Below are 26,041 nucleotides of genomic sequence, written 5' to 3'. Positions count from 1 at the left end.
TTTTCAAAGACATTCCATACTATTTGCTTCCAAAATGTATGTGGGGCACCTACAGTATTTCTTTCATCTTCTACATGTGCTATGCCCTCCCAGTGAAACTCCTCACTGTCAGGTGAAAATAATCATGTGTATCTGTGCTTGTCTACACCCCCCCCTTGTCAACTTGTTGAAGCTTGCCTGTCTTCTTCTGTTGTTTAATACCCAGCCCCACCCTTCCTTTGCGCTGCCTCTGCTGTGTTAATTGCAGTGAGGAGGAACTGTTGTTTTAAATTTAGCAGTGCTAATTTGTTCTAATATAGATACCATACTAGAAAGATGAGTGGGAACTGGGAACGGAAGGTGTGTGAGTGCGGGTGTGTGCGTGCGTGCATGCATGCATGCATGTGTGCATGTGTGTCTGTGTGAGTGTGCGTGTTGGAGGGAGTTGGTAATTGCCTCATCAGCTTCAGCAATCCACTTCCTCCTGCTTATTATTCTCGGTTTCTCTTGTCAACAGTAGTGGAGCAGACTTAATTCCGGTCTTACTGTTTACTGCCGTACTGGATTGGTTGTGAGATTTCTTTGTTAATTGCAATGACTGACTCAGATCTGGTGATCTGGTGACATCTATATTCTCTAATGCATATTGAACTCCAGGCTGTATGATCTGACCACAAAAGCAACTAGAACTTCACTCTGTCGAGTGCCTACTTGCACAAGTAGGCCTACTAGTGCGCAAGCAGAGCGCGCAAGTACTGTCTGTCGACCGCCGCTACGAACTTTCAAATCTCTCTGTAAAACATTGCAATTAAATACTAAAGTCAGGTTATAACTGCCTGTGAATGGTAATTACGATACGTTTCAATATTGGTTGGGTAACAGTTAAAGTATGTACATGTATGTAAGTTTACATCACTATCAATACCTACCAAGCATACACGTGCATTCGTACCAGCACGACCACAATACTTGCACGCTCTGCCTGTGCAAGTAACAAGACATGCATGTCACTTTTATTTTTCAAAATGAAAGGCATCTGTATGGTCTAGAATAGAGATCCACTATATTTTTCATGATGAACTTCAGGCAATGGTTTTCCCCATTAAATGGGTTATTAGCATTTTGAGAATCAATGTTGCATGTTCTCCCTGGTTACCCATTTCAGTCGAAAGCTATTTGGTTTGATAGCTGCACCATGGACATTAAACTATGAAGGCTGAGATGTTATCTTTCTACACCCAGCAGGCTCCCAACAGTGTGTAATGAAATCATTTGACATTAGTGCTAATTCTATATGCTCTATTACCGTGGGCAGCCTTGGTACATTAGAGTTCTTCTGAAAAGGCTAGGTGTGCACTTGATGATGTCTGTCTGTCTGTCTGTCTGTCTGTCTGTCTGTCTGTCTGTCTGTCTGTCTGTCTGTCTGTCTCAATTCAAACAATTCAATTCAATTCAAAGGAGCTTTATTGGCATGAGAAAACATACATTTACATTGACAAAGTGGAACAAAACAATCAAGATAAAACAATGTATGTACAAATAAATATTGAATATAAATAGGAATTCTCAGTTTGACACTGATGAAGGCTGGATAGCCAAATGTCTGTCATTCAATGTTAAAGAATACATCTAAAATGCAGTGTTGGTGTGTGCGACCCATCAGCTTTCTTACAATATAAATAGGAATAAAATAAAGGTGTAAAGTGTAAACAGAGCTGTGTTACATTAACAATTGAGTAATACTATCTTGTAAAACAATACAAATATTGTGCATTTTCTGTCAGAGATAGTTATACTTATACATCCATATAGGAGACGTTAGCTTTATACTTTTGAAAGTTGACAGCAGTATTTCAATGTTATTGCATTCATTTAGTATACAAATATTTGCGACAAGTAGCAGCAATTTATTCAAAGTATTGCGCTCCGGTCCGCACTATCCTTTTTAACTCTAAATCAGAACATCCTTTCCCTCAAACCGGAAGAATAATACCTTCCCAATCAAAACGTGACTCGCACTACACATCAAGGCTTTTATTGGGAAGGTATTACTCTTCCGGTTTGAGGGAAAGGATGTTCTGGTTTAGAGTGTTCAATGACTACAACATGACGTAACGACATCATCCGCTCCCGACCAGATCACACAGCAACTTAGTAACACAGACCAGGCTCTTTCCTCCGAAGTGGAATGCATGGTGATGTGAGGTTAGGGATTCACTGTGTGTGAGGGCCTTTTTCTGGGGCGTGTCTGGTTCACTTTACTTTAGGTGGTTATGGAATTTCAATGCTCTCTTTTGGGTTTTGATTATTAGTGGGTATGGTCCTAATTGTGATCTGCATGCGTTTGCCGTTTTCCGTTGGATGTGGAGAATGGAATTGCAGAACTCCGCATGCATAGTTTCAATTTAGTGTTTATCCCATTTGTCAGGTTCTTGATCGGCAAGTGGGCCCCAGACTTCGCAATAATCTCTGTGTCTCTGTCTCTCTGTCTCTCTGTCTCTCTGTGTCTCTCTCTCTGTGTCTGTCTCTCTCTCTCTCTCTCTCTCTCTCTCTCTCTCTCTCTCTCTCTCTCTCTCTCTCTCTCTCTCTCTCTCCTCTCCCACCCAGTATTTAGTCCCCTGTATTGAGTTACTGTGTAGCAACTGGCTGCTAAAATCTGCTTGGTGCTTTGGGAGCCTTCACAGTAATTCATCCCCAGAACTCTAAATACAAATTAGGCTTGTTAAAGAGCGTAATGCATTCATTAGCAGCAGCGAGCTGTCTGCTTGTTGTGTTCCATGAGTGCTTCTATTCATCAGCCCCCTCACTTGCATTCTCCCTACTTATATCCCTCTTTCTATCTCTCCCCTTCACTCACTCTCTCTCACTCAAATGTCTCTTGTTCTCACTCTCTCTCTCCTCTATCTCTCTCTCATCTCCATCTGTCTATCTTTCTCTCTGTCTCCCTAATTAAAATGTTAAATATCGGTGCCTCTCATTGTAATTTGTGGAATTATCTCAAGAAACCATAATTAGTGAATTTCCAAACGCGCTAATTGCAACCTTGAGGAAGTCATTAAGGGGGGGGGGGGGATGCTTGTTCTGGATCATGCTGGCCGAGATAATGGCCTATCTATCCGATCATGCTCCGGTCTGGGGGACAGAGCCACGTGAGATGCGGTGGGTGGGGTAGTTCTGTAAAGGCGGTGGTCTTTAATAAGGTGGGATACACAAAGTTTGACGAGTTTGTATTTTTTCAGAATGAATAATTGAAGCCAAAAACCACGGCTGGCATGAATATTTCAGCACAACAGCTTTTGAAGCAGCTGTTTGAGTTCAGTTTGTGTTGAAAAGCAGAGGCTGAATCACTATTATGAGGGTTCACAGGAGGGTTGTGTGTGTATGCGTACCTCATGTGTCTGGGTGTGTTTGCGTTTGTGTGTGCTTGTTTGTCTGTATACATGTGGGTTGGTGTGGCTTGGGAACCCCAAATAGCAGATAAGTCGATTTTTGTGGAATCTGTATGGAAGAGTAGGTTAATACAATATAACTTAAGGAGATAACTTATAGGAGATAATGCACAACTCCCGGTACTACCTACAAAACTGACTGAAGCTGATTATTCACGACTGTAACTATCTCCAGAGTCCTGCAGTCCCACTATGAAGGAGAGACAATCTCATCTCTCACTAGTCCACTTCTCTACAATGAAGGAGAGACAATCTCATCTCTTGCTAGTCCACTTCTCTACAATGAAGGAGAGACAATCTCATCTCTCACTAGTCCACTTCTCTACAATGAAGGAGAGACAATCTCATCTCTTGCTAGTCCACTTCTCTACAATGAAGGAGAGACAATCTCATCTCTCACTAGTCCACTTCTCAACAATGCCATTCTAGCCTTAAAACCTACATTTATGTTATTCAATATATTACTTTAGTGCCAGTGTTCATTTAACTCAGAATGTATATGTTGTGTTACAAAAAAATATTATCAATAATAATATGGAGTAAAACAAAGACAAGGGGGACAACGGAGACAGCTCCTGTTTAACCTGACGCATTATCACTGTGATCGTTCCTTGTTTATTACAAGTTTGATGCATTACTGTAGCAATTTAGCATCGAAGGTTATCACTCCTACTGTACAATGTAAATATAGATAACGATGATTCAGTAACAAATTGTAAAACACTGTCATTGCCAGAAGGCATGCAGAGAAAGAGCTGGGAAAGAGTAAGCTCCTCTGGCGATTTAGAAAGAGCAGTCTGAGAGCTTTTGGGTGTTATTCTGCAGCTCTTCGAGTGGTTTCCTTGACTAGATTTCGCACTTCTCTTTTTATAGTTCTTGGGCTCCTCCTCCCTTCTCCTCTGTTAGTTTTTATTTGGATTGGAAATAACATGTAGTTGCGTGTTCCTTGCAATGCATGTTTTTACTGTAGCTCTCAAGAGAGCAGAGTGGTCGATGTTAAAAACACAAAACCTTTAGCCTCAAAAAGAGACATTTGACGTCTCATAGCAGCAGCAGGAGGTACAAAAAGAACATTCGCTTTGCACTGCAAGCGAAAAGATATTCACGGCTGAACCGCACCTTGTTACAATGCACTGTTGTGTTGATATCAGCACAATACTGTAGCGGCTGTCTTCTAAAACTCAGCTGATATGCTATATTTTGTGCTCTTTTTCTTATTCGTTCCAATGACCGTATGACCTTTCAACATCATACAGACAGAAATTGGAGTTCCAGCGGTGCGGGACTGTATTGGTTAAATATAAACAGACTTTTTATCCCATTGTTGTGTTACTGCCTGTTTTGCAAAAATGTGCTGTCATAGCACTGTAACTATACATGTGTTCATTCATGTTCATGTGCAAAATTTATTTGTGTGTGTGATAAAAAGACTAAGAAATAGGCCTGGGTGTTTTTTTTGCGTTGACTATTCAAATAAAGTAGATATACAAGCTCACAGTGCATCACTTTGTGCCGCACTTACATCTGCTATTTTTGAGCATTTTTGTAAGATCTTGAAAAGTGTGAGAACTAGTGATTTAGAAGGCATAGAATCGGCCTCATATCAGGTCTTAAATAGTTTAATCTAGAGATGAATTCATCCAACTTCAAGCATCTTCGTTTATGACAGACAATTTTGTTCAGCTGCTGTCCCACCACCCACACATCATCTCTGTTCAGCCCACTGAGTATCTGTATCCACACCAAGGGTCATCTGGGGAGCTAGATATTTCATATCTATTCCTGATTCTACAGGTCGGGAGTATTTTCACACAGCAAGACATTTCTAAGTAGGCTAATTTTATATTAGAGACACAGCATTGTAATATAGGCTAGACAGTAGACAATGTCATACATGCTTGCTACAATAACCACTATAGAGCACCGAAGTCCTGACATCACTGTCGGTAGAGGGCGTCAGTCCCCAGGTTCATGTATTTTTTATTTGCATTGAAATCCCCATAGGGGGATTTTAGATCTCTTCATATAAGAACTGAGTTTGAAAAATAAACCGATCACCCCGGCCTTTTCACTATGTTTATTTTTATTTTTATTTTATTGATATTTAATGTTTCGTGGTTAGTTCGAGTCGAGTCACCACCAGCTGAGCTTACGCCAACGAGGAATCTCAGGAACACATATGCGTGCGTGCATGCGTGCGTGTGTGTTTGCTGAACCACAGTGAAGTAGTGAAGTGGGTTCATTCAGCCGTAGAAAATACAATCCTGCCCTGTCAAGGTTGTGACTCTGTGTCTCTGTGGCCAGAAAGGACAAGAACCTTGAAAGCTTCATGGCCTCTCTCTCTCTCTCTCTCTCTCTCTCTTTCACACGCACACACAGATGGTAGCCCTGCATTATAAGGCCAAGACTAGCTGCGGTTGTGTGAACATGGTCCTTAAAAGCTATGCTGCTTGTATATCCAGACTTTATAGGTCATAGCATTTCACTGTGGTGTAACAAGAATACACGGCGCACGCGCACACACTCGCGCACACACTCGCGCACACACACACACACACACACACACACACACACACACACACACACACACACACACACACACACACACACACACACACACACACACACACACACACCCTTTCCTAATAACCCCCTGTCTCAGCTTGCATCCTCTTTGACCTTTTTGTGGGAGGTCTTCCATCTCCTTTCACTCCTTCAAACGGAATTCACAAAAAAAGAGTGATCATTTAATTTCAGACACGTGCTCATGTAAAATGAACACACTGGATTGAATGTGTAGCAAGTAGGAAAGTATCCCTTGCAGTTCTAGAAATGTCCATACAAGGTCTGAACTCTAACAAACAACTCTATAGTGCAGTAGAACATTGAATTCTTGGAAGCCACTGCATGGGTTCTGAAATGTAGTGTCATTTTTGTTAAAGTTTGTTTTCATTTATGGTTTTCAGTGCCATTGGAGCTGTTAAGACGATAATATAATAACTTTGCTCTTGACAGTGCACAGCTGTGAAGCTCAGTTGCTCGGCAGTCTCTTGGTCTTTGGCTTGGATTCTTAATGGATGAATGTAACCATTTCAGGAATATATCTGGCTCTGGATTTAAATCACAAATTTGCTTTGATCTTTGAAGTTTAAATAGAGATTGGAAAAGGAGAATTCCCATGCAAATCATTATCATTTAAATCACTATGTACTGTATAAATGTAGAGAATGTAGAGAACTGGTGCATGTTCATAAATTAGTTTTGCTGTACATGATGACATAAATGACACATGGAGAGCAAGAGTTCACAAACAGTGCAAACAGACAATAAAATACTGCTATGGACAGTTAGACTATACATATTATTTTTCCACATCAACAGTACTCATGAATCATTCCACATTCTAATAATAATACTTGCTGTTGCTCTACAGGGACTATATCTGTGATTGGATCTGTCATTTTAGACAACTTTAACGTTAACCATTATTTTATACTTTGGCTAACACCTTGAGGTCCCGGGACTATTTAATCCATTAATAAAATGTGCCCATCGTCAGCAAGCGCCTTTAGGCTGTAGAGCAATGCGATCAGTTTTCATAACACTAATTTGACGGAGATCAATCTCCGTCTCGGGCACCTGACCGTGCACTTGAACTTAATGGTAAATTACGTCATGGGCCCCGATGGTGTTAAAAATAGCAGATTTACAAGCTCATTGGGTGTCACTTCATGCCGTGCTATGAGCTTGCAGATCTGATATTTCTGATAAATCGTGAACATTTGTACAAATCTTTGAATATATATTTCTTTAAGCAATATATTTTTTATAATACATGTTTGTTTGCTTCCCGGTCTGTGGCCAAATACATAATATACATAATATGGGGGTCCTTGACCACTTATGTAGTAACATACGTTTTTCAGAAAACTGTAAGGATTTAGGAGACATTTGTAGAATCGGCCTCAGGTCTTAACGTCTCAAATCAATGACTTGAATTAAAGCAGCTTTTCCATCAGAGACTTCTTGACCACTCAATGTTAACGTTAACAGAGAGTGGATGACACAGCAACGGCATGGCTGTGAAATCGTACCCAGGTGTGTGCGAGATGGCGATAGACTTCTCCACATTATTCCCTGTCACTTTAGCTTCTCTCCGCCTCTGCTCTTCTTCCGAGAGAAATTGGGAGCATTGCAAAAGCCATGGAGCTTAAAATTCTGAGAGTCGGGGAGGACAGAGGGCTTCTCAGCCTCTCTCTCTCTCACACTCTCTCTCTCACTCTCACTCTCACACACACACACACACACACACGTCACACACACACACACACACACACACACACACACACACACACACACACACACACACACACACACACACACACATACTGTACGCATGAACACAGGCACACTCAATCACAGACACACACGTATATTCACACCTTATGGAAAGCGACTCCATAATGTGTCAATATTAGCTCAATAGGCAGTTTGATGGATTGCACAGGGTAGTGTGTGTAATGTATTCCGAGTTTAGTAGAGTCAGCAGACAGCAGACTGATGGCTTTGCTGATTTATATGGGCCCACAAGCTAATGATGCTAATTAGTTTTGGCCGGATTTTGCCAAAGACAGGCTCTTTTGCCAATCGTATTCCTTGTGTTTTGTTTTATTTGATTACATTTTTTCAGGACGACTTTGTTTTCACCGGCACATTTTGAGCCCTAATGCCTTTATACTGAAACCCTACTGTATGTCTGCAACTCTGCATACCTTTTTATTGTGAAATTGGTTCAATTTATGGAAATCTTTTTACAGCACGGTTCTTCTATTCAGGAGCATACACTGTACAGTCTGTGCACTAACTGGCTGAACCACCAGGCACCCCAATGTTCTTCTATGTAACCTATTGAGAAACTTATGTGAATCACATTTGCATATTACATTTCAAATTGACTATTTAAAAGTGAACTGTCCTCAGTATTGACTTTTCCCCATCAGACACATGCATGCACACACATACACCAACTAACGTTGTTCCCTTTATTCTCTCCCCACAGACTATCAAAGCAACGTCGCCCCTCGGAGATCCCAGGGTGACCTATAACCTGGAGGAGGGCCAAGTTCCAGAGACCAACATGCCGGTACGGTTCTACATAAAACCCAACCGGGCGGACGGCTCAGCCTCCATACTGGTGGCTGAGAACCTGGACTATGAAACCACGCGGTTCTTCACACTGAGGGTCCGTGTCCAGAACGTGGCCGCAGTTCCACTAGCCTCTTTCACTACAGTTTACGTCAACGTTACAGGTAAGAAAGGTAGCAGAGGTTGTCTGTGTGGGTGAGAGTTTGTATAATGTATGCATGCTGTAAAAGAAAGAAAAATAGTGAGTGAGCGAAAGAGTGCACAAAAATGAGCAAGTGACAGTGTGGGATGTACAGTATGGGACAGTATGGTTGTACTGTATATCATTGTCAATAAATAACTCTGCTTAAGTCATGGAAACCAACCTAGAAAACAGAAATGCAGAAACTCTATGACAAAGATAGTTGGAACAACAAAGTAGTTCAGACATCCCTCATCATCCGATGGCAGGATGGTTCATAAACAAGCTAACAGCTAGGAGCATTAGCTTCAATCTGCCTCATTTAACAGAGACTCATCAATACATTTTTCTAAGTGGGCCAACAAAGTTGCAAACAATGTGGGAAAAAATATTTCCAGACTTTGATTGGTTTTCAACAAGCCCATATTTAGCTGCGTAATTGGCTTAGCAGCGCTTGAAACCAGCTGACAGACTGAGGTCTCCAGGGTATTTTTTTTAATAATGCCTCCTTAATAATAATTACACTTTCATTAATGTGTGAATTTCCTCTGAGGCAAGATTAAGTGAGACTTTACAGTTCCTTACTTTTGGATTCACTTTACAAATCTGTGAGCTGAAAGAGTGGCAAACGACATTATCTTTCTTTCTGACAGATGTGAACGACAACGTCCCTTTCTTCCTGTCATCCACCTATGAGGCTACTGTTCCAGAGGGGGCTGAAATCGGAACATCAGTGGCTCAAGTTTCAGCAACCGACTTGGACTCTGGTCTTCATGGAATGGTAAAGAACAATGTTTCCCGTAGGAAAATCTGTAGTCAAGGCGGTTAACCTTACTCAAAATCTGTGTAACATACCGCATGTTAGTCTGTGTGGGGTGGGGTCTTAGTTTGAGGTCCACCACTTTCATTAGTGGTTTGCTTGATGCAGTTTGGTCCACTAATGTGTGTTGGGTTGGCTTTAGGTTACTGCAGCTGAACAGTGATGTGCAATGGGCTTTAAATATTCAGTCACATGATATTAAATAGTAATATTATAAATAGACTGGAATAGGATTATTGTTCACCAAGTCTGTTATGCTAAAGTTCATTGTAAAAGGGCATCCATTCATAAAAAGGAATCCAGCATCCTGCTGTTCCCTTCACTAATGGTTATTGGTTAATCACTGACAGTATCCAATTTTGACTCTGGGATTAGTTTTGTCCATGGAATTCAGAAGTGAATGAAATATATTTGTCAGGAATTTCCCAGTCAAGGCAACAATTTTCACTAAGGCTGTCAACCAGCCGTCATACATACACACAGACAGACAGATGATAGGTAGGTAGATGCAGTACATACAGTAGGGTTCACGGATTGATTGATTGATTGATTGATTACTAATTTGAGTACATTTTTTTTTCTGGGCCTGCAGATAAACTATGTGATTCTGAAGGATGAGAGTGGTGACTCTCAGTATTTCAGCATCAACTCTTACACAGGTGTGATCCACACGCGGGCCTCCTTCGACCGTGAACAGAAGGGTTCCTACCTTATTGAGGTCCAGTCCCAGGACAGCTCTGAGTCTGCAAGGCCTGGTCAGCAAGGCCAGCCCAATACTGGTGGGTACTTCACACACTACATGGGTGGGTACAGTACATGCAGACTTACCTTGAATTCACACCTGCAGTGGCGAACGAATGTCAGGCTAAATGGAATGGGGAGCATACTTTGGTCCGACATACCATTGGTTCGAAGGAGCATTGGTCCGACTCGGGATAGGGTTGGGGGTTAGGTTTAGGTGTGCTGCCCTGTGCTCGCGGTAAAACAGCGGGTTGAATTAGTTTTTGTGCTATCTGTGTTATTTCCAGAAAGAAAGTGAAATGAATAAAACAGAGGTATAATGCCTATTTAGCCTGATTATATCTGGCTAAATAGGCATGTCCGAGGTATGAGTGACACCTTTGTAAATAAGCGAGTTGTGTTCCAGTGAGAGTTCCGCTGCTCCAAGCAGCTCAAACCAACACAGCTGTGCCCAGCAGGAGAGTACAGACACTCCATGCCTATCTCTGGCAGCTTGTTTGTCAATGGCCTGTAAGAAATAGGCCATGCATTTGATCAGTCTTGATTCATCTCATAAATATAGCCTAACTGCTAGTTTTTTCTCAACTTTTTTCAAACTTTGTTATCAATTGCTGTATCAGTACTTCTATACAGTAGTCCATTTCTGTCCATCTCAACTAGTGTCGGATGTGTACACCTGGTCGACATTGAGCCAATTTCAGAGCAAAGCCTGCTTCTGGTTGGCTGCTTTAAACCGACACACCCTACACAGTACACACTAGATTAGAACATAGAAGTGCACAAAGACGCACATCAAGGTAAGAATAGTCAGTTTAACTTCATTGCTAGGCATAAACATACACACATACACAAAAGATTCTACTGCCTCTCCCTCCTCTTACCAAATTAGTTTAGCTGATGTCAAATGACTAGTCCCAAGCACGCAGTAAAAACACAATCCCACCCAGTATTCTGGCGCATAACCTGTTCAAGTTACGTCCAGCCAGGCAACCCTAATTCATTTACACATCATTAGCATTGCGCTAATGGCACAGGCTAATAGCCAATCAGGGCTTTGGGTCAATAATGACATGCACACACAGTGGTACAACTAAAAGACAGCAGCTCCACACACAACCCTCCATTGCCACACTATAATCTGTCAGCCCATCAAAGCCTCTGGAGCTTCCAACACAGCTGTGACTAACAGATAATATTCTTTTCAGTCGTTACATTGCTGAGGTTGAGGGAAAATTATATGCCCTTTTTCCTGTTTTTTTTTCTTGAACTAAAAGTTTATATACTCATTAATGGGTCAAGTGATGACTAGTAGGCACTTGAATGTTGTTAAAAGTTCCTTTGTGTAGTGACAATAGAGTCACTGAGAAACAAGCGTTATTTTTAGTAAAAAATGTTGTACAAAATTGTACAAATTTAAAAAAATAGTGAAAATTGCAGATTTACAAGGCTGCATCGCATTAGCCTGGCTAATAAGCCAGACGCGAATCAGCCGTTGGCAAAAACAAAAGCCTGCTTATAAGCCAGGCTAGCATTGCATTGCCATGCCCGGTATTGTAAGCGTATAGATTGGCTATTTCTTTTATTTATGTTTTTTTGTGGCTTTCGCCATATATATTTTATGGAGGGACAGGAAATGGGGATAGAGATGGGGGGAAGACATGCAGTAAAGGCCGTCGGGATCGGGAGTCGAACCCTCGGCACACTGCCAGACTGGATTACCAGCCAAGGTGCCTTGACCACTGAGCCATGGCCCAGGCATAGATCGGCTATTTCTATAGGCTCTAGGTTCTTTACCAAAGATTATTTTCTATTTCCAATACTTTGTTTCCCACAGACACAGCCTATGTCAGGATTTTTGTGACAGACGTCAACGACAACGCCCCAGCTTTTGACCAGCCAGTGTATGAGGTGAGCGTGGAAGAGGACAAGGAAGTCGGCTTTGTCGTCATCACTGTCACAGCCAACGATGGAGATGAAGGTGAGTCATTTGATGTCTTTGTATGTTGGTTGTCATTGAAGCCGTTGTCTGAGGGGGTGAGCGGGCTTCAGTGTGATATAGCATGGTCCTCCACCAGGGCAAACGTTTTGCTTCTCATCTGTGCAACTAGAATGGACATTTAATAAATCCGAAGGAACTTGGCTGATAGATTTAAGCCTAATTTATACATGGTTGTGTACTAGTGTCGTGCTCAGTAAATAGCAGATCTACAAGCTCACCACACGTCACAAATGTGACGAGTGGTGAGCTTGTAGATCTGCTATTTAATGCATGCATCACCAACACGCAACAAAGTAAAAATGAGGCTTAAGCGGACTGATGAGTTGATATGTCATTGGGGTCATCTACAGTAATCACTGTGAGTGTGACCACTATTGACAACAACAAAATAGTTCCCTATAATGTTTTTGTGTCATTAAAACACACTTCCATTGGCGGAATATACACACAGGTGTATCTGATCCATCAACCTTCTCATGGTGCTGAAAGCACCTTGGCACCAGATTTCACATCTCTTCTTGCCATCAAGCATAATGTCAGCTGAAGCTTTGGCACATTCCACATCCACAGTGAGAAAAACTATGGTACTGTAGATACATTTAGGTAAACAATATTTTGGGAAAATTCCCTTCCCATACATACTCTCTCTCTCTCTCTGTCTCTATGCTTCTCTATCCTTCTCTCCGCTTGCTCACCATCATTTCCTGTCAGTCGTTTTCAATACCTCATGTGTTGTTGTTGTTTTTTGTCAGAGCTTGTTAGCAGATCTCGGCAGTGAATGTGGGAGGCAGAGCTCTGCTCCCCTGAGGTCGCCATTTGATGTTTGTCTCTGTTTTTGTTTGTCCCTCGTTCCTCTCCCCTGCTGAAAATGAATAAATAAGAAAAGAGCATTCTGGTCTCTTAATGACAGCTGTGCGTCTTCTGTAGGAGTCTGTGCGCCACGTTGTTGTTTTGGTGAAAACGTCACCCCTCTGTGATGGGTGTTCAGGTGCAAATGATATCTGATTTAGCGAGCTGCCGATGAAGAGGTTAAGGGCCACCATCTTAGATTAAAGAAGCCGCTTTTGTTCTTCCCCACTAATGTGCTGATGTCGGAATTGGAAAGGTTGTCGTATGTTGTGTTTATCCCCCCCTTCAGACAGATCCCACAACGGGTTTGAAGAAGCATTCAGATCCTGGAAAAATGCGCTGAATACTGAATTAAGAAGTGCTAAGATAGCAAACTAGTGCAAACAACAGCAGTAATTCCCTCCCAAATGTGACTCGCTTATCCCTCAGCAGCCCAACACTCCAATTTACCATCTCGACAACAGCACTCAGTGGTAATTAGGCGATACCCGCGTAGGGCCCAGGAGTGACTGAATTAGATGGGGGGGGGGGGGGGGGGGGGGTGGCCATTTTGGCTCAAGTTTGGCCCCCTCAGGCAGGTGTCTGGGTGGAGGAGATGAGCTGTATTAGTGGAAAGATTAGCTGTAAAACACAACCCACGATCCTGCTAAGCACTGCACCCTGCCGAGTCAGCAGCTCTGTGCGTGTTTATGAGTGTGCATGCGTGTATCCCTTCCTTTGTTTCTTTCTCGTTCCATCTTTTTGACTGTTTTTCCTTCAGTGCTACAGTAGATTATAGCCTGAAATTAATCTTTACCATTTAAGAACAAACTGTCATCCTCAGCTAATGATCTGTATTTTTAATAGCCTAATGCCTTAACGTCAATTTTGACAAGGATACTTTTAACTGTGTCTCCTGCCTTGAATTAATACTTTATTTACACAATTGTTAACAGTACAGGTAGTACGTTCAAAAGAATTGCTAAAAGGATAACACAAAAAGTCAGGCATTATATAATACGGAGCCAATGCATGGCGACTCCATCGTACTACAAAGTATAAATCAGGCTTAAGATGTGTTCTGTGTGTGTGTGTGTGTGTGTGTGTGTGTGTGTGTGTGTGTGTGTGTGTGTGTGTGTGTGTGTGTGTGTGTGATAAATGAGTTTGCCTGACCTCCAGTTTATATGTGAACAGGGAGGGTCACCTGCACCTCAACACCTGCCAACATCAACAAAATATGGTCATAACACTGATGACCCAGACACACGCACGCACGCTCGCTCACACGCGCACACACACACACACACACACACACACACACACACACACACACACACACACACACACACACACACACACGCTCGCACAAACACAAACACAAACACAAACACACACACACACACACACACACACACACACACACACACACACACACACACACAGCAAGCTGTTCACAAGGTGACAGTGATTGTTAATGCATTGGTTACTGTGGGGCCAAGGGCAGCTTCTGTACCAGTTACTGTGTAGAGACCATTATGTGTAGAGCAGGTCACAGTAATCAAACCATCACTCTGAAAGATGGGACTGGACATTTAACATGGGAGATGCTTCATCATGTGGACATGGACATGTAACAAAAACATTAGGCTGGTGTTGCATGAATTCATGTTGTTGCTGTCAGGAAGAAACCTTCTATCCATATTTCAGCTTTTTTATGTCTTTTATGTCTTTGAATGCCCTACTTTGTTTGTCACACAAAAGTAGCGAAAATAACAGATATAACGTTGTTGCAATAGTGGAACTTTGTTGCATCTCTTAGGAAATGCTTTTAAAGCAGCCACGTATTTGAGCTATCATCACGGGTTCATTCTGATGCAAGAGCTGTCCACACTAAGCTCTATACAGTAACAATGCCTATAAATGTATAACTATAATATAACCATATATATTAGGCGCATGCCACATATAGGCTCTGGCCTGACAGCGCGTCGCGTGTTCGAGTCCCGTTCATGACGATGTTTGCTGCATTCTCTCCCCTTCTCTCCCTCCCTCTTTCCTGTCTGTCTTCACTAATAACTATCAATAAAGGCAAAAAGCAAAAAAAAGAATCTTTAAAAAAAGAATAATAATGTGAAACAGTAGCTAACACACATAACTAAAATCAACAAGCAGAACTGCCCTGGCTTGTTTCAACAAATCTCCACGTTATGAACCTGTGTTTAGATACCAGTGCACATGCTCATAGACATAGAAAGCTGTTAAAATAATAGAAATCAGTGTTCTAATCTAAACTACAGATAGGCCTCCCCAAAATTTTAAACGATATCGATACAGATTTTTATTATATATTTTGACCTATCTGCAATGGGTAAACATAATTGGCTGAACTGTCATTTGACATGTTGTGAGCTTGTAGATAATTTTCTTCACAAAACATTTTAACAACTCTTCCCATAGGATGTCTGCAGTCTCTAATCCATCCCCTTGTCCTTTATTCCATTTTTCATTCCAGAGAACATCAAGTGTCTTTCGCTATGAAATTCCAAATGTTTTTTCTTTTTCCAAATGGAACTCTGCTGGGGATTGAAATAATTAGGGGCCTGATCCCCTCTGTGTGTGTGTGTGTGTGTGTGCGTGTGCGCGTGTGTGCGTGCGCGCGACTGTGCGTGTGTGCACGACTGTGCGTGTGTGTGTGTGCACTTGTGTGTATGATGTATGCATGTGTGTGTGTGGATGGGTGGTGGGTGCCTGGAAACCGAGGGAGAATTGTCACGGCCCCCTGTTTAACCGTCTTCACCTCAAAGCTGATTAGCCGCAAAGGCTTTTGTCGCCAGTCAAGCTTTCAGGATCCTGTTTAGTCCACCAAGTGGAAAATATGCCGAACTAAGTAACTTTGGTAATAAGATCAAGAGAAGGTTTTTCCCCCTTTCCTCTTTGCTTTCTGCTGAGTTTGAGGTTCTTAGCAGAGTTTAGCCTCAGGTCTGTCAGTAAACATATGCAAGTATATTTGTCTGGTGTCATGTTAAAAGTGTAGAAGGAAGGATGTGTGTATGTGTGTATGTATGTGTGTTGGTGTGTTGGTATGTTGGTGTGTATGTGTGTTGGTGTGTTGGTATGTTGGTGTGTATGTGTGTATGTGTGTTGGTGTTTTGGTATGTTGGTGTGTATGTGTGTATGTGTGTATGTGTGTTGGTGTGTTGGTGTGTATGTGTGTATGTGTGTTGGTGTGTTGGTGTGTATGTGTGTTGGTGTGTTGGTATGTTGGTGTGTATGTGTGTTGATGTTTTGTTTTGGTATGTTGGTGTGTATGTGTGTATGTGTGTATGTGTGTTGGTGTGTTGGTATGTTGGTGTGTATGTGTGTTGGTGTGTTGGTGTGTTGGTGTGTTGGTGTGTTGGTGTGTTGGTGTGTATGTGTGTATGTGTGTGTTGGTGTGTTGGTGTGTTGGTATGTTGGTGTGTATGTGTGTTGGTGTGTTGGTGTGTTGGTGTGTATGTGTGTATGTGCAGCGATGCATTGGTCTATATGCAGGGGTTCCCAAACTGTGGTGTGTGCACCCCCTGTGGTACGCGAGCACGCTATAGGCCTAGGGAGTCCGTGACATAATGATGGTGCTATGGTGTTATTTTAAATATATCATCATATATGCCAATATTTGGCATTAATATAATATTAACCCTAACCCATTTATTGGCATATGTGTTGATATATTTAAAATAACACCATAGCATACAGTAAGTACCGTACCGTACCATGCCGTACCGCCCACCTCTCTGGCCTGTGTGTGTGACACTGCTCAACAGTGCCATCCAGAGGTATTGGCGTGATAGTTCCGTGCTCATCCGTGGTCTCACACACACACACACACACACACACACAGACAGACAGACAGACAGACAGACAGACAGAGTCACACATAGGAGTGCATATATAACACAAATCTTTGGTTAATATCCTTATCCTTCCTTTGAGAGCTACACCAAAATATCAGTTCGTTTTTTAAGGTCATGTTGGCCATGGCCATGACCAAGCCATCATTGGCCAAAACATTACGGTGACAAAGTGGCCATTGTTTTTGTGTGTCCTCTTCCGTAGGCCAGACATTAAGGTTGGCCATTCACCCAACTGAATTGTTGGGGAAGAGACAACTCTCTGTTCGGCTGTTCGGCAATGAGTAAATTCAAGTGCAAGAAACAGAAGTTAGCACTAAGCCAACGACAGATTAAACAACAGCGCCCCTACTGGTACTCATAGTCATATACTGGTGCTCATGGCCACATAGGTGAACACATACTGTAGGTGAACACGGACATTGCTGTTCCTTACCACTCAAAAAGCGCACACCAAAACAATATTCATTAGGCTATCATTGAAATGGTTATTTTGAATGAATAGCCATATGACATATTCTCAATTTGTATTCAGAGCATACTTATAATGAGACCGTAAAACAGGATTCGGAGTGGCACGAAAATACTCGTTTTTTGTCTTCTCAGTTGTCTGTCTTTGCATGGGTTTTGTCTTTTATTAAGAAAATATACTGCTGCCAAATCTATGTATGAAGAATGAGTTCCTCATGCAGGTGCAGAGCATACATCAGCTGACACTGTAGTCACGCTGTAGTCATTGCAGTGTTTTTCAGCGCAATATGTATGACGTGAGATTATGCAAAGCGTTCTGATCTGTGGCTGTTAGTTGCTGTTAGTTCTTGCAAGTCGTGTCAGGGCCTTAGTTCAGAGCTTGTTTTGTTTTATGAGCTTTGACCTCCAGCGGCAGAGTGCTAAAGCTGACATGCATGCCATCAGTGCCAGCAGACAACTTGACTCTCAGTCCAAAAGAAGTACTGTTGTGAGTGTGACTTTCCTTAATCTGAATGTCAAGGCTCCTGCGATGCTGCAAATTAAATCTGCTGGTCCCCTTGTGTATGTGTGTGTGTACGTACGTGTCCGTGTGTGTGTGCATGTCTGTCTGTCTGTGTGTGTGCGTGTCTATGTAGGTGCCCACGTGAGCCTATGTATATGTATGTTAAGGGGGCAGCACCATATGGTCAGACCGATCATTAGGGAGGTTGCCGGAGGCAAAAACCGCTGGAGCTACTCCTCTTACTCACACACACACACGCTCAACCTCTCGGCAAGTGTCATGACAGATCGTGCTCAGAGGCTGTGACGGACCGGTGCACTTAAGCCTCCCACTGCGCGTGCGCGCGCGCGCGCACACACACACACACACACACACACACACACACACACACACACACACACACACACACACACACACACACACACACCATGTACACACACGCACACACTCCCAGGAGGAGCATGGCATGTTGTAATGACGGTCCAACATGTCTCCCACAGATGGTGTTTGTCTCCTAAAGTCTCCTTGGTCCTCATGGCAAACAGAGACATGGCTAGATCCAAAACAGGCTTGCTGCTGGTCTCTACATTTGGGTGTGAGTGTGGGTGTGGGTGGGTGTGCCTTATGTGTAATTTATACTTCACAGTATGACTGCACTGCTTGCTAGAAATAATGGATTTCTGGCAAGCCACGGTTGTATGACAAAGTATATATTAGGAATTTGCGTGTGCATATAAATGTCAGGCTGGGTTTGTCTGTGTGTGCGCGTGCGTGCGTGCTTGCGTGTGCATATATGTGTATGTCTTTAGTTGTTTCCCAGGTGCATGCATGTGTAGTAAAGGCATTTCCCCTGTTCACATTCAGAGTCAAACATGGACTGTCAAATGATACCTTATTATTTTCCACATTTACATTCAGTCTCCTCCTCATAGTCACACCACTGCAGCTTGCTGGGAGTGTTGGGAGGAGATCGCTCCAGCTTGCTGGGAGTGCTGGCTGGGTAGGATATGGCTGGCTGACAGGGGGAGTTGAAGAACTCTATTCCAGAACACCATATTCCTCATTAGCTGTAGTTCATCACTCAACGTCTTGAAATTCAAGACGAGGATTCTGTCAAAGAACTGTTTGTTTACATGTTGTGCTGTTAGTGATTTTGTGCGCCATTTAATCTACCATGTTTCAAAAGGCGCATTGTGGAACGAACGACTTTGTGATCATTGACCTTCATAAACAGTCATAACAGATGATTAACCAGTTAAGGGCTGTTCACACTCACACCAAGTACCATAAAAAGAACTATAACTGTATTGTTCAGTGTGACAGCTGTTGGCTGTTTTGATTATGTTTGATTAATGATTATAAATATATATAGAGCTGATGCTATCATATCTATATATATTTATTAGTAGGCTTGTTTAGCAGGTACTAGGTTATAGGAGGAGCGCCTATTATGTTGCCTGGTACTGGTTGTTGCTTCTGTCCCCTGCAGGTGCTGAGCATTATTGTCCCTAATGTGTTGCCGTCCTGAGGAGGGCCTGGCTTGGAGCCTGATCAGCCCTCGGATTGGTCCTGTGGCAGCTCAGGCCTTGCTTCCTGGACTATAAAGCTCACTCTCTGTCTGGACTTCGGGGTGGGAACACTGCTGCGTGTGGTGTGGGAGCACTCCAGCGTGTGGCCTTCCCTCCAGCCGACTGCTTTTGTGTTTTATGTCAGGTTTAGTTGTAGTTCCATTTGTCTGTGTGTTAGGTTGTGTTGTTTGCTCATCACTCATGTAAGTTATTCCATAATTCTGGGCTCACAGAGCCATTCTGTCCATCATTTTGTGATGCACTAAGCCACTTTGTAAATAGTCTGATTTTTGCGAGCAGAAACCAAATTCGTTTTTGCATACCGGTGGTTACACTTTTTCGTGAATTCATAAATTGTGAAGGGGTTTGGTGAGCCATTACCCTGACGTACTAAAGTGGAATTCAGGCTTGTGTTTTGTGTCGGCTAGTGCTTGAACAGGTTGAACTTTTGTTCAGTATGTATTGTGGAGAAATTCACCATTGTCTTAGTTATAGTTGTGGTGTGAACTCTGCCATCCACTATGAGTTAGAACGTTCTGTTTTTATATTATCGTTATAGTGCTTGGTGTGAAGCATGTCCTTTTAATAGAAAGGAAATAGCTCTTAGAAATGTAAGTTGTAATGAATGGAAAGATTTGTAAAGTAAAGGTCCTTTATGTTATGTTCACACTGGCAGAAACAAAGCCACAGTCTACTATTCATTTTCAATGGAAGCCAGCAACATGAAAATGAATAGTTTTCACATTATGTGCAACAACATCTGGCTTCAACTGCAGCTACAAAAAAATGTTTTTTTTAAACCATTCCCGGCACTCACCTTTGTTCTCCGCACAACTCCTGCTTGTAACGGGGGAAAACTCATTATTTCTGGCCTGGGGTCCGCTAGCTCCATGTTCTTTTTAACCCCAGACTTTATTTTCCATTATATTCTTCTCTCTTGTCGTACACACGCTTGATGACGTCAATGAGCGTACTGCACAGTGACTCAGAAACAGATATACTGTGTTGCTTTGTTGTTTATTTTTGTGTGATTAATTCAGCCGGAAATATATATTTTTGAACTTCTTAACATAATGTTTTATTGGAAGAGGGTGATCTTTTTTATTTTGTATTTTTGTTCCAAACTGCAAAGACCCGAAATCATCATATATTAATATGTGCGTGTGTCTTTGTGTGTGCGTTAGGTTGCGCACAGGTGCTGTTTTCGTGCTCAGACCCACCCAGCCAGCCACCCACCCAGCCACACACATACTGTAGCTCCGTAAGGGAGTGGTTGCACCACTCAAAGTGATATAGATCTGCCATGCTATTTAGTCACAAGTCTTGTGACTAAATAATAACTAACTTTTTACGTACAAGCTTTCCAGCCGACAGTGACATATTTATGTACAGTGCCTTAGGAGACACAGAGAGAGAGAGAGAGAGAAACAGAGTCCATCTAATGAGCCCCGCTGTGAGGGGAAAAGCGTGTTTTCCTCCCAAATATTTGATAGCCCCTGTCCACGGTGGGTGACTCACAGCAGATTAGTGGAGGAATATTCTGTGTTGGTGTGAGCACTGAGCTGTGCATGGGGAGCAGGAGAGGATGACTTGTGTGTGTTTGCATCCACAGTGCGTGAGCGTACATCATGTCTGCTGCCAACCAAATACATATTGCTGCTTGTTTATATTAGTGTTGTTTATGCATGGACATAATTCCAGTCTCTCTCGCCACCGAAAACCAGGCTGTCTGACAAAAACAATACACCCACACCCCAAAACACACACCAACCTAGTCTCCTCCTCCTCCACACACACACGCACACACATGCACAAGCACGCATGCACGCACATGCGCACGCACGCACAGACACACAGACATACGCACACAGACATATGCACGCATGCACAGTCGCACACACGCACATGCCCTGTCTCCTGAGCCCAGATACTTGGTATTTCTTATGTTATTTATTGTTTAACAACCTGAGTCCTGAGTCCTGCAAGAAACAAAAAAAATTGAAGTTTTCTGTGATAATAAAGTGTCTAAATGATCAAAGTGCGTAAATACTTGCAAAGACTTGTCTTCACATGTCACCACCACCACCCCTACCATCCAGGTGCCAACGCTAAGCTGCGCTACCAGATCACCGCCGGCAACATCATGGGCACCTTCGACGTAGAGCCCGAGGTGGGCACCATCTTCGTGGCTCAGCCCCTGGACTACGAGATGGAGCAGAGGTACGAGCTGCGGCTGGTCGCCTCCGATGGGAAGTGGGAAAACGAGACCCTGGTGGTGGTCCAGGTGGTCAACCGCAACGACGAGGCGCCTGTCTTTGACCAGACGGAGTACCACGCCGCTGTCACAGAGGAGCTCACCCAGCTGCCCGTCTTTGTCTTAGAGGTCAGTGTACATGAAGTGCTGCCACAAGTACTCTGATTTCTTCTTTAGGTAAAGGTAGCATTACCACATTTTAGATACAGTATTTATAGACATATAGGTAAAAAGGCCTGACTTTGAGTATCTGTTGGCATCAAACTATAATTACCAAAGCAAAAGTAGCCTACTCATGATGTCACATTTCTGTTTGTTTCTAAAGTTATCAACATGTTGTGAGCTTGCAGATCAGCTATTTTCAAATAATTGTAGCGGATTAGAAACTACACTATTTGCCTCTGAGGTGTAGTGGAGTAGAAAGTGAAAATCCTTTACTTAAATACATTTACTTACTTTCTAGCATTCCATACATGGTACTGTACATGGTATCCAAAGTGTGGCCCCGGGCACACCCTTAGAATGAGGCACTTGCCTTTCACTTCCCTTTTTGAGCGACTGCCAGGTATTGAGGACAGAAGTGAAACTAAACATCTTTTGACACAGCACAGCCTTTTTATGAAATGTTGTATTGTGTTTGCATGTTTTTTGATTCTTACTGTATTTTTACTGCTATTATTATCTGTAAAGCACTTTGTAAACTTGTTTTTGGAAAGGTGCTATATAAAGTTATTATTATTATTATTATTATAGTTTGCCTATAGCCACTTAAACCCTATACTTAGTTGACCGGATTCCCAAATCCCCTCCTGTTTTCACTCTACATTAAATATCTTCACTGAAAATAGCTGATCTACAAAACACATCACTTAGTGACATGTTATGAGCTTCTATCTACTATTTTAGCCGATTGTTAGTCCCAGAGTAGGGATGCTAGGGTTCAAGGGGCTAATGATTGGCAGGTGGAAGGGAAAATGTGAGTAAGTGCTGGTTGGCTTGGCTGGGTTTCATTTCTGGGTTTCATTCATGTCTTTGTTTGGATTTGCTTAGATCCAGTCTGGCTCCCATTTAGACTTATTGCTCAAATGTCTTCCAAGCTGTTCTCCTGTATGCTCAAATGTCCGTTAGTTTAGGAATTGGCTAACCTAACGCCTAACGCTGTTGCACAAAGACGGGGAACCAAAACACTTTTTGAATGCCAGGTCTGAGCACCACTATGAAGAAGCTTGTTGTTCAGATACTATATCTGTTTATATGAACAGTATGTGAAAACATATCAGGTTTGATGTAGACCAACAGAATGCAATTTGTCACGCTTTAGCCTAGGAAGAAACTTCCCCTCAGGCCTCACCTCAGAAGGTATATAGTGCAAAAACACTAACACATCACACATGTGTGACATTGGTTAACACAATATCATCTGATACTGGCATGTACTGTATGTGCTTTGAGATGGTGATATGTAAAAACAACCTCTGGAGAGTCTGGACAGAAGAGCCTGTTTTATGAAAAGTTGTTTCAGGAAAATCAAGGACGACCTCCTTTTTTTCCATTGCTGTTTCCAACCACCTTTCGTCACACCTATCCTCAGTAATTCACTGTAATATGTAAATGTCGCCAAGGTAAATCAGATTAAAAAAGTATCACATTGGAGAGGGCATGGCAGTAATCCTAGAGAAAGGCATGTGTCATCGGGTCTTCAAACCAGGTCTGCATCCCCTCGCCTGGTGGAATTGATTTGATGCGCACTCGGTTCCTCGCTAATGCTCTCAATAGTTTTTCCAGCGTGCAGCACCCGGCCCCTCCCAATAGCACCCCGCTTTCACCCCACATATTAATACAATTCTGCAGATAGCGAACGAGGAGGAAATCCAATTTGAAATGAATATTTCTTGACTTCACCTGCGTGGCGGCTTCCTCCGCCGCGGCACGACTGCTCGCCTTCGATATTGTCTCCGCACTTGAATTGTCAGGAAGAGCAGCCATGAGGGGGAGGGGGAGGGGGAGAGGCAAAACTTCAAAGGCTTCTGTAAACAAACCCTCTGGTGAGCAAAGGAGAGAAGGGAAAAAAACAATTTCTCTTCCTTTTGTTGGCATTTATGAACTTTTAATTGCATTGTACGTCGCAGTGACAGTTGTGTGTGTGTGTGTGTGTGTGTGTGTGCGCGCAAGCGTGTGTTTGTGTGCATGCGTGCGTGTCAGCAGCAGTGTCTTGTCCCTCATTTGGAAAGATAACAAAAAGGAGTGTTAATTATCCCGTTTTCTTTCTGCATACAGGTGCTGTTGTTTTCAGATACTTAAGTCGATGCTTATTTGAAGTGCCTAAAAAAGATTTTCAGTGGAAAAGCAATATAAATTTAAAATATAACTGAGTTGGAAAGCAGAAATAGCTTCTTGAAATAACTACATGAATATAAAGTTGTTTTGTTGTTGTAAAAACTCTTTTTACTTCTGCTTGTAACAACGGAACGTATTTCTATAACTTTAGCACAAAATGTGCTACAAACACAGTGGTAACACTTTAATTAATGGTTGGGTCTATAATAATGCATTATAATCACATTTAAAATGCATTATAATGCACTTGCAAAGTGTCTATGAAGACACTTAAAATGTGCATTTCCGCTGAATGTATTATGAGCAGCACAGCATTTATAATACTTCACGAACATTGTTTGTGAGTGATTGATTGATTGAGGGGGCTTGTTTCCATTATGGTCCATTGTATACAATACAATACAATACAATACAATACAATACAATACAAAACTCAATAGATTCAAAATGTATATTTACAGAGACGGAGGGGTGGGTGCAGGGAGCAGGGGAATCTATTATCAATATGTTCAAGGAGTTATATATTGTTATGCATAATTATAAACACTTATATCAAGTGTTATGAAGTCGTATGAGTGCATTGTAATGCATTATATATGTGATACTGATTATAATGGGAACCCCTTTTGGTGTTAGCATTATGTTATGCTTTAGCTATTGAAAAATAGCAGATCTACAAGCTCATAGCGAGCCACCGAGTGGCGCACTACGAGCTTGTAGGTCTGCTATTTTTGAAAAATCGAAGAACGACTGACATAGAAACATAGCTTTTTCAGAAAACTGTCAGGACGTAGAAGACATTTTTAGAATCTGATCTCAGGTCAGAATGGGTTAAGTAAAGTGTTAACCAAAAATGCTATATACTGTACACCTTTTGGGACTACATGGTACTATTGAGTTTCATGGTTCGGTAACAGTGTATTGTCTGACCTTGCCAGGTGTCGGCCACAGATTGGTAACAGTGTATTTTATCTGACCTCTGACCTTGCCAGGTGTCGGCCACAGATCCAGACTATGAATAGACCTTAACGGTGTATTTGTCTGACCTTTGACCTTGCCAGGTGTCGGCCACAGATCCCGACCAGGAGGCTGACCAGACGGCCCTCCGTTACTCTCTCCATGGCCAGGGAGCAGGAAGTGAGTTTTCCATTGATGAGCTGACAGGTAGAATCTATGCCCAGCGGCGCCTAGACCGCGAAGAGCGCCCCGCTTGGAGATTCCTGGTCCTTGCCACAGACGAGGCAGGGGCAGGACTCACTGGATTCGCAGACGTCCTACTGGAGGTTCGTGACATCAATGACAATGCACCGTCGTTCCCGTGCTCGACACTAGACGCAGCGGGGTGCTTCATCGGCAATGTGCCTGAGAACTCACCCGCTGATACGTCTGTCATGGAGATGCAAGCCACAGACCTGGATGATCCCAAGGAGGGGAAAAATGCTGTTCTGACCTATCACATTGTCCAGAACGTTCGCAACGAGATCAACCTCAATCTGTTCTCCATCAACCGTGTGACAGGGACTATCTATACGGTGCTGCGCTCGTTAGACCGTGAGGTGGAAGAGCGATATCTAGTAGTAGTCGAGGCCAGAGATGGGGGAGGGTTGGCAGGGACAGGGACGGCCACCATTTTGGTCTCAGATGTAAACGACCACCCACCAGTCTTCACCCAGAGGGTCTACACGGCACAGGTGGGATCACTTTATCAAAACCTTTTATTATATTAGATGATGTTCTTTTTTTATCTAATTATGTGTGACGTGCTACAGCACAGTACTGTACTGTAGGTGTTTGCTTCCTTCATAAAATACAAAACATTTATTAAAGGGCTAGGTCATAATAGAACATTAAAAAAATACTTTATAATAATGCTAATA

The 26,041-nt window shown here is 42.5% G+C and overlaps 1 protein-coding gene across 1 annotated transcript in view; it reads left to right on the top strand.

Annotated features, from left to right (window-relative positions):
• Nucleotides 1–26,041, top strand: part of LOC308318631 (neural-cadherin) — a gene marked incomplete at both ends in the record, with an annotated part of 165,392 nt that overhangs the window by 115,129 nt on the left and 24,222 nt on the right. Inside the window, 6 exons of the mRNA XM_080768256.1 lie at nt 8,488–8,737; nt 9,408–9,535; nt 10,167–10,353; nt 12,150–12,293; nt 21,673–21,956; nt 25,226–25,855. Coding sequence (XP_080624382.1) covers nt 8,488–8,737; nt 9,408–9,535; nt 10,167–10,353; nt 12,150–12,293; nt 21,673–21,956; nt 25,226–25,855 — 1,623 coding nt within the window. The remainder of the gene's footprint in view (nt 1–8,487; nt 8,738–9,407; nt 9,536–10,166; nt 10,354–12,149; nt 12,294–21,672; nt 21,957–25,225; nt 25,856–26,041) is intronic.

The sequence above is a fragment of the Protomyctophum bolini genome (assembly GCF_963924005.1).
Source record: "Protomyctophum bolini genome assembly, chromosome: 7".
In the NCBI taxonomy this organism is placed as follows: Eukaryota; Metazoa; Chordata; class Actinopteri; order Myctophiformes; family Myctophidae; genus Protomyctophum; species Protomyctophum bolini.
The sequence above is the reverse complement of the archived record's forward strand: the minus strand, read 5'-3'. Positions and strand labels throughout refer to the sequence as shown.